The 13,420-nt window shown below is 45.3% G+C and overlaps 1 protein-coding gene across 3 annotated transcripts in view; it reads right to left on the bottom strand.

The window, feature by feature from the left end:
* Positions 1 to 9,788, bottom strand: part of HIF1A (hypoxia inducible factor 1 subunit alpha) — a 30,083-nt gene extending 20,295 nt beyond the window's left edge. The window contains exons 1-2 of one of the 3 annotated variants that reach the window (XM_068192157.1): positions 4,598 to 4,616; positions 1,275 to 1,287 (exon numbers count right to left, since the gene is read on the bottom strand). In XM_068192157.1, the coding sequence (XP_068048258.1) occupies positions 1,275 to 1,287; positions 4,598 to 4,601 (17 nt within the window). In that variant the 5' untranslated portion in view covers positions 4,602 to 4,616. Of the gene's footprint in view, positions 1 to 1,274; positions 1,288 to 4,597; positions 4,617 to 9,623 lie in introns of those variants that run through there. The other 2 variants (XR_010999711.1, XM_068192155.1) reach the window with 2 other exon arrangements.
* Positions 9,789 to 13,420: the final 3,632 nt, after the last annotated feature.

Raw genomic sequence — 13,420 nt, 5'->3', positions numbered from 1 at the left:
GATTCCTACAAGTGAGCCCCCAGCTGTCTAAATGCAGCCCCGATTTTTCATTTCCTTGAGTGAAAAACTAATCACATATAAGTTGGCTTGTTCCTCCTTATTTACCAATGGCAGACAAAAAAAAAAAAAAAAAAAAAAAAAAAAAAAAAAAAAAAAAACCTGGAAAATACCACCAGTAACTGGTAATTTTGGTTAAAAATAATTACATAAAAAATGGCCAATGGATAGAACTTAAAATGTCTAGCAGTCAACTCTGTCTCCTTTGTCTCCTTCTAGCTTTTAAAATCACCACTCAGTGTTAAGAAAATTTTTATACTGTGTACATATTATTAGATTAAAAAAAAAAAAAAATCAAGAGGTTTCCTTTATGTCACTTTGCTATGGTTACAGATTTTCTCCCACTCAAACTTACTATTTCTCTAATCAGGTACATTTTACTCTATAGGTGTTTTCAATTCCTATGTAAAATAACTTGTGCATGATTAATTAACCCCGGCTCATCTTTCTTGATACAGGTTTTAAGAACATTCTAAAATATAAACATCTTCCAAGAGCAATTCACATTTTTCTCTTTAGATTTGCTTTCTTTGACCAAGTGGCTTTGTATTTATCACATTATTTGTTACTGAAGTTTCACAGAAATATACATTGTAAGAAACAAGAAATCCGAATTAGTAACGTGCCTCAAATCTGGTAACATATTCTTGAGCTTTAACTAGTTTTCAGTTCTGCCATTAATTGCCATCATTTGCCAGTAAAAGATTCAGGTAATATTTCCATGTTAGTAACAATCTCTCCTTTCAGACTGTAAAATTACTCTGGGAAACACCTGGCTTAGAAATGGAGTCACAAAAACCTTATCCACTATAACATAGCTTCATGTTTTTTCTTCATTACGCCAAAAAAAAAAAAAAAAAAAAAAAAAAAAAAACCAAATATTACAACACAGTAATATAATAAAAGTCTATGACATCAGGATGGTATTGGAACTTTAGAAAGTAGACCTGCAAGTGGTCTCACATTTAACTTTTAAGGCTGAATGCATTCCTGCAGTTGGTATAAAACTTGGTCACCTTTTCAGGCCCAGCCTATGCAAGGTATTTCTGGCAGCACAGCTGAACAGGACAGAGGGGCAGCTCCTGGTCTGCAGCCATACCCTGCAGAACACCCAGAATAACCAGTTGTGTCCATGTGGAGTGTGAATGGCTCAGCCCCAGGCTTGTCCCACCAACCACTCTCACCTACAGCCAAAGAGCTTTAGGACAAAGTTCTACTCTCCCGACTGTGCTCAATACACTTGGGTTTTTTCACCGTTTGCAAGATCTGTGTTTTGTCCAGAGCTGCTAGCCATGATACTTGCTAAATTATTTCTCCATGGAAAGAAGGTCCAGGCAAGCCCAGCACTTAGCACAGAGAAACTACAACAGTGGAACTGCTCTATCGACAACTTCATATGAAAAACTGGTTTATAATGAAAGAGAACACCACTGAAATCCAGTTATTTAGGTATAGGAGAGCTAAAGAGCTGATAAACTTCAAGGAGGGGGACAGAGCTGCAGTGTTAGCACCATCTATCAAGTCTTGAGACAGACCCACACAAACATGGCCCAGGGTCGCAGGCAGCCCCGAGAGCCCCATTCCCTCTCCCTCCCAGCCCTGCAGTGACACACTTGTCTGTCCTGACCAGCAGCCCAGACTGTTCATCCCTCAGCAGGCAAACTTTTCAAATTGGCTGGGAGGGGTGCTCCTTCCTCCTACTGCAGCTGTACAGAATTACTGCAGCCTCTCAGCTGCCAGTTCTCCATGAGCTTAGGGTTACAGCTTTGACCCACCTTGCTTTGACGTGATTTCCTTTTAAAGTATTATTGCTTTATGGCCGATTTTATTTACTAGTTGTTCTCATGTTATAGTCTGTGTAGAGAGTTCTTGTGAGGGGGAAAAAAAAACCCACACCCAAACCTCCTGTGCAATCAGAAGCATACGATTACACAGAAGAGAGTCTTACTCTTCGTGAATTAATGAACATCACAGCCCACTAATCCAACTCAGGAAAGAACTCAGAAATTCCTTACATACAGTATGAATGGTTCAAAAGAGATTTAACTGCAGAAACTAACATAATATCCAAGCAGAAACAACAACGCTGTACACAAACCATTAAAATTCATTCCTTTGTATATTTCTTTCTAACACAGCAATTCAAACCATTTTCTTTACATAAGGATCGTTACAGGCATTTCCCACAGCCTGACAACCACCAAAACAAACCCCTAACTGACAAAACTCTAACAAATCAGGAGAGCAAGCAGGCAGGTCAGCCTGGACTAGCTACAGCAGCACCAATGCTCTGAAAGCCACCGGGGTTTGCAAAGTGAGAGTGGGGAGAGGCAGCCAGAGGAGACTCACTCAGCTCACCTAGGGAAGTCTTACTGGCAACACCACAAAGTCCATATAAACACCCATCCTACAGACAAATCACAGCACACAGCAGCCAGCAGCAGAGCCCTAATGGCCTGAACCCATCACAGCACCATGCTGACAAAATTATCCATCAACTGGATTTGGCCTTGAATTGACCTGAAACCCCAACTACCTCCCCTCACAGAAAGTGTGGATAAGAGGGGAAAAGCTTAAGTATTGTCATTTCTAATTTAGATCATGGTGAAGTGATTCTATCATGTTTTACTATACAGTGCAACACACCCAGAGTTTACCTTTGCATTGTAATATATCAGTTTAAAATAACCATATGGCATACAGTGGTGGCATGTAAGAAATTTTTTTTTCAGCTACATTATTTGGCTTTTTCTTGAGTATATTTTTTTTCCTTAATTAGTTGTGCTTTACCCTTCAGGATTAAAGGTACATGGTAGTAAAACTGTGTTTATTATTACAGAAAAATCAGAGCTATTCAAAAGAGATATCTGAACATGGGCTTGACAGAACTAGACACTAAGTGCTCTCCTCCCTTCAGCCCTTCTGTTTTTGCTTCTACCAAGCTCACAAAAAATGATGCAAAACATATCCCCAAGACATCTGTCAGGCTCTCAGTTAACAATGTTTTAGCTAAGAACTGGTCTACCTTCAGACAGATGCAGACTCTTGATAAAGTAACTAATTTTAGTCTAAATCATGGCATTAAAATATATCTTCTGTTTTGTTCACTGCATTTGGTTTTCAAGACTGGAGGCTGGATATTTTCCCTCATTGCTTCCATCCAAGTTTCATCCCTTCACCTCAAGTTCCTCAACTGCCTTCAGTTAACAGGGTATTTTGTAATCCAAGGTTTTTAAGAACAGGAGAAAAAAAAAAGAACAGAAGTAAAGAGATATCAAGTTTTATTTTTCTGTATGAATAAAGAACAGAGCCACTAAGCAGTCAAGAGAAACATTTACAACAATAGCTAGGACAAAAAGCCTGCAGCAATGTCAGCTCAGCATCCAATAGACTCAATAGGGTGCGAGGAAAAAGTCCTTTCTGAAGGACTGAGCACCAAAATTCCCATCCCCAGCTAAACCATTCCTTTCTATAGTTTAGCTAGTGGAGGCTGCAGCCTTTATATTTGATGTGGATTACTTAATGTCTTCCAAGGGAGGAGAGCAGGGAGCAAACATAAGGAGGTAAGTCTTTAGTAACTCCCCTTCTATCATAACAGTCCATTTACTATTCTCATTTGTGAGCAAAAACAGGAGGCTTGGCCTCAAATCCTTTTGCTTCTTGAAACACACAAATTTTCATAAAGTGACATCAGTCTAGTTTTGGTTTAGGATTGACAATGAAAGAACTCATTCTGGTAAACAAAACAGGTCATCTTTTTCAGGTAACATTTCCAGGATTGTTACAAATCGAGTCAAAATGGTTATTAAACAAGTTGCTTGGTAAAACCTTCCACTGTTGTAATTATAATCAGTGCTGCTGATTCAGTATCCTTAATTCTTCACTTGGAGCTCAGGCTCTATTTTAATGCAGCGACTTAAAAGATTTGTTGTAACATTTCTCAGAATGCTTAAGGAGCATTCATTCACACCAAATTAAACAGAAGCTGCACAGTATCTCTGCTAACACACACAGTTACGCTTTGGTGTCTTTAAGGAACAACTAGTTACCATCTTGAAGCACCAGTTCGTCAGTGCCAGCAAAGCCATTTTGAATTTCTTGGTACTAAAATATCTCAAGCTTTTAAAGGGCTACATTTCTCTACAAGTCCCAGTGTTATCAGACTTCAACAGGAAGAAAGGACAGATTATGCACATGATGAAATTGCTCTTTATCAATGCACTTTCTCTGAGTTCTCAAACCCAACCCCCAGGCTGGTATGAACAGGCGTAGCTTCAACCGAGGCTGTGGCTCCACATCAAAGAACCCTGAAGTGTTCATCACCTACGTAAACTGCATTCAAAAAATACATATGCTAGCATGCATTCACTTGATTCCATGTTCCTAATGATTTCAGAATGTAATTTTCATAGAGATTTTTATTCCAAGCTAAGTAGCAGAGATCTCAGCAGAGAAAAATTTCAATAGGCTTCATGTCCAGTGGTAATTTGGCAACCTGTATCTTCCTTGAATTTTCAGTCATTAGTTAAAGTGCAAAGGCTCATCTTCTCTCCTGTAGTCTCCAGTGTCACAAAACCTCCCTGTGTCTCCCATTTCAGAGCAGTCTTCAGTGGAAAACTCAGATTTTCCTGTATTCTCTTCCATCCACTCTAATACAAAGGAAGTTTCTCAGGAGAGGCTCAAAATGCTCAGACTTTCTCGAATTCAAAAAGGAAAGGGCTGTTATAACATGAAAAGATGATTAAGGTCCACCCTTTCCATGCATTACCTAGGTGGTTTTTCTGAGGCATGTGAACACCTGCCCATGTAACTGTGTATGTGAAGATAAAAGGTGCAGTGATCTGGAGCATTCCCTTCCTTTTGGACACCAGCTTGCTAGGAACAGGTATGGGTTACTGTGTCTTCTTGTAAGGCTCTTGCAAAGTTTGTTTTTGTTTTGAATCTGCTTGTTTTTCAAGAACACATCTTGTAATTGAATTGGTATTTGCATCTGCTTGGAAGTATCATCAGGAAAAGCTTGATGCTCTTGTATACCACCACTAAACCATGTGGGACTTCCCTCCTGGGTTTACTTAGCCATGCACACGCTACAATCAGGTAAAAATTATTTTGTTGGCATGTCCTAACACCAAAGCTCTTTAGGAATAAATTAATACTGCCAAGTTCTCTTTGGTAGTACAAAAAAAAAAAAAAATAAAAATCAGCAGCTTCTGTCATTCAATGTCCCCTTTAATATAAAAAAATCACATGCAAGCCTACTTGAAATCCAGCATTCTAACACTAATTAGTGCAATATCACTATTGAGCAACATGAATACATCCAAGAATTCAATCCACTGTGTTACACAGGCTCAGCAAGAGCCCAGGCTTCCAGGCTGGAAGCACACCAACGGGGACATGAACAATCTTAGGAGTTTTGGGCTTACACTGCAACGCCGCTAACATTTGACAGTGTTATTAATATTTATTGACTAATTTTTTTTTTCCACTTCACCATCAGCAATCAGAGTCTTGGAACCAGACACATGAACTCCAGGCATTACAGTTCAAGGATAGGGAGGAACAAAGGTCTATGGCTGCTCACACAACGTGCAGGGGAAGAAGCAAGCACCTGTGGCTGAATTCACGCATCACACGCATGACAGCAGCGTGGTCTCCTCTAGTGGCACCAGGAAGACAGCATGGCATTGCTTCTCAGTTCCTCGAGGCTTACAAAAGGCCACCTTCGCCTAACCTAAGTAAGCCCTTGATGGGCACTTCTGATAAAAGAAACCAACCAGAAGACAGGGACAGCAATTAAATGAGAGAATAAAATCGATTATCCACTTCACACCTTCACCTTTAAACCAACAGTTGACTTAACTGCCACATTTAGGATGCTGATAAGAGTATGCAGTTACGTTTGCTCCCCCCCACACCTTCCAAAAATGGTCCAGCATGTGCCTCCAGGAAAGGAAAAGCATTTCAACAGAAGGCTGAATTGCTAGAAAAACTTGAAAGTGCTTCAAAGAAAAACCTCTTACTATCACATCACCCTGTTACATACCCCCTGACAACCTGGACCATCTAATCACAGCTGCACCAGCCCTCTTAGCTAAGCGTGGACTGGTTGCTGGTATTTCAGGCACCCCAACTAAGAGACCCAGACTGCAGACTGGAGACACTGTGTTTTAAAGAGCAAAGCAAGCATGACCGTAAACAAAAACCAGAAAATCCTCCTGCTGCTTCCATCAGCTCACTGGCAAATTATCAGACTTTCACTGATAAATGGAACCAAAGCACCAGCAGAGCAAAATTATGGAAAATTTCTACAGCAGGCAAATCCTCCACAGCTATTCTTCCCTGATTTTCAGTGCCTTGATGCTGATGAGGACAGGCAGTAGCACTATGCTGTCCCCTTCATCTTTAGTGGGCACAAGAAAACCATTTCTAGTCATTTTTATTAAAGGAATTCACAAAACTTTTCATGTTTGAGGCAGTGCAAGGAACAGACAACACAGATAAGCCCTGTGGCAAAGCAAACAATCCAGAAAAATCCAGAAAGCAGTAAAACCACTGTTCTATGAGCCAGAAACCACTCAGCCTTCCCCATACCTGTGGGAAGACTCTACAGGAGATTTACTGAAAGATTCCTCCTCTTCTTACAGCCCAGATTATACAAAAGGGTTTTGTATTCACTTGCGACTCTAGCAATGGTGGCTCAGTTCCCCCAGCGCTGAGAGAAATTAACAGACAAAAGCAGTGGCACATACAATCCTAAAGACCTCACACAGGTTTAAGAAAAAACAGGGATAGCCACTGCCCTTCAGTTCCATCAGCACAGGGTACAGGCTTCTCAAACAGATTCTGCAGCTGGACTTCGGTGGCAAAAATCCAGCAGAAAACCCCCTGATCTTCCAAATCATCCCCTTTAGACACTAAAACGTAAGTTTCGGGGCCCAACTCTGAGAAACTGAAAAGCTGAAGTTCTTCTGCAAGGCACTCATGTCAGAATATTAAATTTCACTGGCTTATACCATCTTAAGACCCAGAATGAATGCTCCAGAAATCACTTATGATTTTTATTTAGTACCTATAGCATTTAAAATATGTACTTTATGTTCTAAAGACTTACAGCACACTAAAAAAAATGAATCTGGGTTATCTACCAGCTGCAAGCCACTACAAAAGTAACGACTAGCCCAAAACCCTAAATGGCTCATTTACTTAAAAAGACACCAGAATTCCTCTGCTAATAGTGAAGTGTCACAGCACAGACCCGAGGAAAAGCTTTTCATTGCATCAGCCATCTGCACACTGGAGTTTGTTAAAAGAATAATGAGAAATATCTCATACTTCTCACCAAAAGCCTTAAATTTGGCTCAAATGAGAGTCGATGAGCAAACAAAGCTCCCAACAACTCTGTTTCACCCACTCCATGCACGGAAACGCTGTCCTTGCAGCACCTGGGGGAAAACCCAGGAGCACATCAAAGTGATACAACTGAAGAAAGGCTAAAACCCAAATAATTCAGTATCTAATCATGGCGCTGATACGGGATTTCTTAGGGAATCTTGACCCCTGTACATATATGAGAAGCTTGGAACCACATGAAAAAATGGACTCAACAGGCCAGTATAAAAATCCACATCCCCAGATACTGCTATGACCAAACTTCACTTTAAAGACAGAGACAAACTTGGTCGAATTCCATTATTTTCTGAATCTCACAGAATATAATTAAGTGAACAACAAGCTTTACATTAACTGTCAAGAGATAAACACTATCCACATACAAGCAGAGGGAGAGACAAGGAATAAAAGGATCTTAACCCATGCCAAAATTGAGGTGTACTGTATATACAATTAGCCAAAGTTTTATCATCAAAGGTGATAAAAAACAGGACGTAAAGGACTTCTCTCTTCAAGGTATTCTGAATATGGACACTATCAAACCTAAACCCTTCAAAAACAACCCAGGTTTTTGAGAAATGCTTGCTATTTTCATGAAGTTCTCTGCTGAGCTCATATCCTTCCTTTTTTTGCTTAGCCGTCTTCACTCAACTGTACATCCACAGCCCCCAGGATCAATGTACCACAGACACAGCTTCATGTTTTCCATTAAAACCCTACAACAGGAGTAATCTGAATATTCCTTTATAAGAAACATTCCTGACTTTGAACTTTGTCTGCAGGAAACAGAAAAATAACAAATTCTCTTTCTTAAGCCCTGCCTTTAGGAAGGAAGGATAAGCTTTGCATTCTCATTCTTGCATTCTGAAGAAAGCAGATTACATCCAGGATAAGAGAATTCAAAAAATAAAAAAGTCCTCCAGAGGGAGAGAACGGTAAGTAAAAAATAACAAATGCTCAAGGGCAAAACCAAAAATAAAAAAGAGAAACAAAAAAAGCCCAATAAACAAAAAAAAAAAAAAAAAAAAGTATCAGAAAACAACTCGACTCTCAAACCTCTTTCCTAGACCTGCCACTAAATTAGGGCATCAGAGCAAAGAGCAGATTAATCATTTTGGTTGCAACATTTTCTCACAGGCTTCTCAAGAGCCATCTGCCTGGAGTAGAGAAACTAGAGGTTGAGTGCCACCCCAGGTGCCCCCGTGTTGGGATTTCAGTGGACCGAGAGGCGCTTCTCCCCCATCCCACCCCGGCACCGGCTCCGAAGGCGCTCCAAGGGGGCCGGGGCTGTCCGGGCGCTGCCGGTGCCTCCTCCCAGCTCAGCACAAATCTCACCATCCATTTTACAAGCCGGCCAGGCTCCTTCCCGACACAACTTACACGTTGTAACACTTACTGCGCTTAACCTGCTCAGATGACCCTTGGATACAAGGGCAGGCAAAACCCATCTCGAATAATTAAAAGCCGAGAAAAGGTATCGATATCCATATAAACAAACCTTCTGCAGATGGCGAATACAGCAATTAATCCCCCCACAAAGCCCCACCGCCGGGACCTGCTCACCCGAGCCCCCCGGCTCCTTAAACTTCACCGCCTAACAAAGGCTTTTAAGGCTTTTATTCCCGCTCCCCCCCCCACCCTTTTCCTCTAATTTGCGCTTACAATCCTCGGTGAATTATTCATACTCCTCAACTCACATTGTCCATCCACCCCCCTCCCCCCTTACACCTCCCCAGCGCGACTTCTGGGGATTTTTTTAAAGCTTCATATCTCCAGAATGCGAACCGGCCCTTCTCCGCACAAAGCCGGGGCACGGCGGGCTCGGGGCGCGCCGGGCACGGGACACGATCAATCCCTGCCCGCTCATTCCCGGGAGCGGAGCAGCCCCCGGGCCGCTCCCCGGCAGCGCGGCCGACACCGGGCGCTTCCCCGCCGGCCCCGCCGCCAGCCCCGAGCCCCGGCCCGCTCCCCCCGCCGACAAAATGGCGACGTGGACGAGAAGGAGAAGGAGGAATGGAAGAGCGGAGCGCTCCGCGGGCCGGGGGAGCGCGGGGAGGGCAGCGGGGAAGAGGACGAGGAGGGGGCGGCGGTAACAAAGCAGGGGGCGGCGGGGGCCGGCAGCAGAGAGCGGGGCGGGGGGGAGGCGGGGGGCGGGCGGCGCGCGGCATCGGTACCTCTTCTTGTCGGTGACGCCGCCGGGGCTGTCCATGGCGGCGGGATGGCTTCTCCTCCCGCCGGCTCCCTAGATGCGGAGGCGGCCGCGGACTCCGATGGCCGGCGCGGGGAGATGGCGGCGCTGGCCGGGTCTGGGGCCGCGCGGGCTCAGAGCATCGGGGCGCAGGCTGCGGGGAGGCGCGGGCGCGGCGGCGGCGGGCGCGGCGCGGGGCCCGCGCTGCGCCAGTGAGGAGCGGCGGCGCGGCCCGGCCCCTGCGCGCGGGGTCAGCTGAGCGCTCAGCTGGGCGGGGGCCGGCGCCTCACGTGCGGCGCTGCGTGCGGGGCGGGCCCGGGCCCGGCCGGCCCCACAGCGGCCCCGCAGCGCCCGCCCGGCCCGGCCCGGCCCGGCCCGAGCACCGCCCGTGCGGATCCTGCCACAAATCGCACCCCCGTGGGCACCGCGCGAGGAGTTAGTCCCTTCTTTATCGCCTCCTTTCTTCCGTTCTCACGTAACTTCGTTCCGCGCTTGGACTCCGCCGCCTCTCCCAAAGGTGTCGTAGTATATTAAAACGCCGGGACGTTTAGACTCATAGAAACATCGAGGTTGGAAGAGACCTTTAGGATCATCCAGTCTAAGCACCCACCTGGCACTGCCCCTGTAGCCCCTAAACCGCATCCCCAGCGCCTCCTGAACACCTCCAGGGATGGAGACTCCACCGCACCCGAAGAGCCTATTCCCATGCCTGACCATCCGAACAGAGACATTTTTATTTTCTCCTATCTAATCTGAATCTCCCCTGTCTTGCCGTAAGAGCATGTCCTCCTGTCCTCTCGCTGCGGCCACGGCAGCAGAGACCTCCCTACAACCTCCTCTCCGTGAGTTTTAGACAGGGATGAAGCCCCCTCCTGCACCTTCTCTTCTCTAGACAAAGCAAACCCAGCTCCCGCAGCCACTCCTCACGAGAGTTTTTCTAGTCCATTTCCAGTTAAAGGGTTCAGAACCTCACAGTAATTAAAGGGAACAGTCAGCTCCACAGCCAGGCAGCCCAGAAGGGGAACCGACAGGTAATTAAGCGCATTTCGAGCAAGTTTTACAACTTCCCAAACCCAAAGCAAACCCAACAGCAGAGCCAGGAGGCTGTGCCGAGGAACTGTGACCCCTCTGCCTTCCCTGCCACCCACCCAGGCTGGCCGAGATCCAATGCCATCTTCCCAGTGCCTGTGTCCAATTTTCCTCTCCTTGCTCCCCCATGGCCTCAGGCACTGCTCACCTGAGAGTCCCAGGATCTCCTGCTGACCTTGGCTGGCCCTGGAGGCACAGCAGGAGGGGCTGGACAATGGACACCTGGCACTGCCATGGCCACACAGGCAAGCGGCCTCTTGGATCAGGAGCCAGGATACAGCCATGGGACAGCAAGGAGAGGAAAACTGGGGCAGAGCCCACACATTTAAAGTTAAAAGCCTTAGCTCTGTACCCTTAGCTCAGGGTCATGTGTGGGTAAGCACTCTGGGGAGGCAGGAAAGGCACAGTTCGAGGTGGAGTGACCCCACAGAGCTCAGGGGTTCCTTTACATCTCGTGGGCTCCTACTAGCAAGGACTTCAAGTGACCATCTGGAGCTGAACCTTACGAGACTACTCAGTTTGCAGCTCAGCAGTAATGATACCTTAAAAAAAAAAGCAGCTTTGACAGGCATGAGTGGCATTCTTTAGCTGCTGTGTGCACATGTGGTGACATAAGAAACACCTGCAGGGCAAAGTGATGGTGTTTCAGTTCTGCACCTTCCTAACACTTCTGCTGTGGATTCCCAACTTCCAGGTAACAAGCAGTTGGTTTAGGCATACAGTCATGGGTGTTCTGTGTTTGGGGGGGTTATTTTTTTTTTTTTTTAGAAGAAGAAAAAGCAGTGACTGTGACATTTGTTAGCAATCACAAGGAGTTCCTGTATGAAAATGATTGCTTCTGCCCACTGCAGTCAGATACGTGGAAGAGGCACAGGTGCTTCTGACTACTTTTATTCCTTCAAGGTTTTTCCATCCAATCATGGACAAAGCCCAGCTCTGCTTTCCTTATGAGCTGTGACAACACAATAGCCCATGGCAGTGTGGCTGTGAACTACTGATATTTCTGTTGTTCTGTGCTCACTGGAGCCTCGAGAAGAAAAACAATCTAAGCAAGACTCAACCTCAAGTGTCTTGCATAAGTACCCAGCAGCCCTCCCCAAGGGCTCACAGACAACTTTATCTTTCAAAATGATGTTTGGGCAGCTCAAACATAGGAAGAAATTCAGTTGTGCACTGCAGCTTGTGCAAGTTTTTTTAGTCTGTTCACAGAGTCACCATAACAGCCCCTAGAGAATTTTCTGGTTAAATGGGGAGGGAATCTCCTGGTGGGTGCAGAAATGACAAGGCCAGCTCAATGCCACCTTCCCCACCAGAGCCCCTGGAAGGCATCCGGGGAGTTTTGGTAGTGAAGTGGTGATAACAGAGGTACTTCCCGTGCCTTAGAGGAGGCTGGTGCAACTCAGAGCAGCCATTGCAGCTCCTCTAATCGCTCAGATTGAGGTTGAAGTGGTTCCTGGTGAGCCTGGCACACTTGAAAGTGAAAGCCTCTTCTTTACTTTGACTGCAATCTCAGTGCCCTTCAAAGACCAAGAGGCACTTGATGCGGGTCTGGACCAGGGACTGCTGAGTTATAACCTACAGGACCTGCCCTACCCTAGCCAATAAGATTTTATTTTCACTCTTGCTACTCTTTGAATGACAATTTTAGTGCCTATAAGCATGGATGTCTTAGGGTTCACTTGTGCACCTTTATTACTACTATCCAAATTCACATAATATGCAATACATCAAAAGGGTTTCTCATTGGGTATTCTTACCGAAGGTTCCGCTCACTTTAAATCACTTGGACACAATAGCTCGAGATCTGTTGGTGAGCCCTGAGTAAAAATCACTGGAGAAAAATCCCAGTCTACACTTTGCTAATGCTGCTCCAATGATTGTTCAAAGATATCAGACTTCCCAGCATGAACTGTCTGGGGAGCTGTGAGTAAGTGTTGTGGTCTCCTTATGAGACACATTTCTTTCATGCCAAACATGCTTACCCCGAGCTCATAATAAAGAATAATGCTTCAAAACCCAGCTGTGTTTCTGAAGGGTGTTAGTGGAAACTTGTTCTGCAATTAAGCATTTCATACTGTAGCAGCTCTTGAGAGATGTTAAGCAAATGCCCTCCCTCACACACAACCTTCCCTTTATTAAACTTTTGTGTCACTCCTCTAATAGTCTGCATATACACTTTCTTTCCTGCTTTCCCAGTGGCTGATAACAGAAACTTATTCCAGTATATGATGCCTTAGTCACTTCTCTTGACCTTTATTGCTGCTCTAAGTTCACACTCACGCTTACGTTAGAGAACTTCCTGAACACAATGGTGTTTGCAAATGACTAATTAGGGCAAATGCACAAGCTGATGAGTGAGCAAACGGCTCGGGAGGACAGCGGCAGCGACTGGGCAGCAGAACAAGTCCGGGTGAAGATGTGACAAGTGCTCCTGCCTGTGGCTTCGGATCTGTTTGCTGAAGAGTCAGGTGTCACCGTGATGGGCTCTGTAGGCATTTACTCTCAGGATCCAAGCGCATCCCCATCAATAACGACTGGCAGAACTTCTGATTTCGTTGGGAAGAAATCAGGGATTTAATTAAGGCATCTTACCTCCCAAAACCACTCACCATTTCAGTGAGCAGGGACTCACTGGGGCAGGAAGAGGGTGTTAAAGAGAAGTTCCATTTATCTCTCTGGAGCTAGCAGCTCACA

This window comes from Anomalospiza imberbis, chromosome 6 (genome assembly GCF_031753505.1).
Source record: "Anomalospiza imberbis isolate Cuckoo-Finch-1a 21T00152 chromosome 6, ASM3175350v1, whole genome shotgun sequence".
Taxonomy (NCBI): Eukaryota; Metazoa; Chordata; class Aves; order Passeriformes; family Viduidae; genus Anomalospiza; species Anomalospiza imberbis.
Note: the sequence above shows the minus strand (reverse complement) of the source record. Positions and strands in the feature narration are given on the sequence as shown.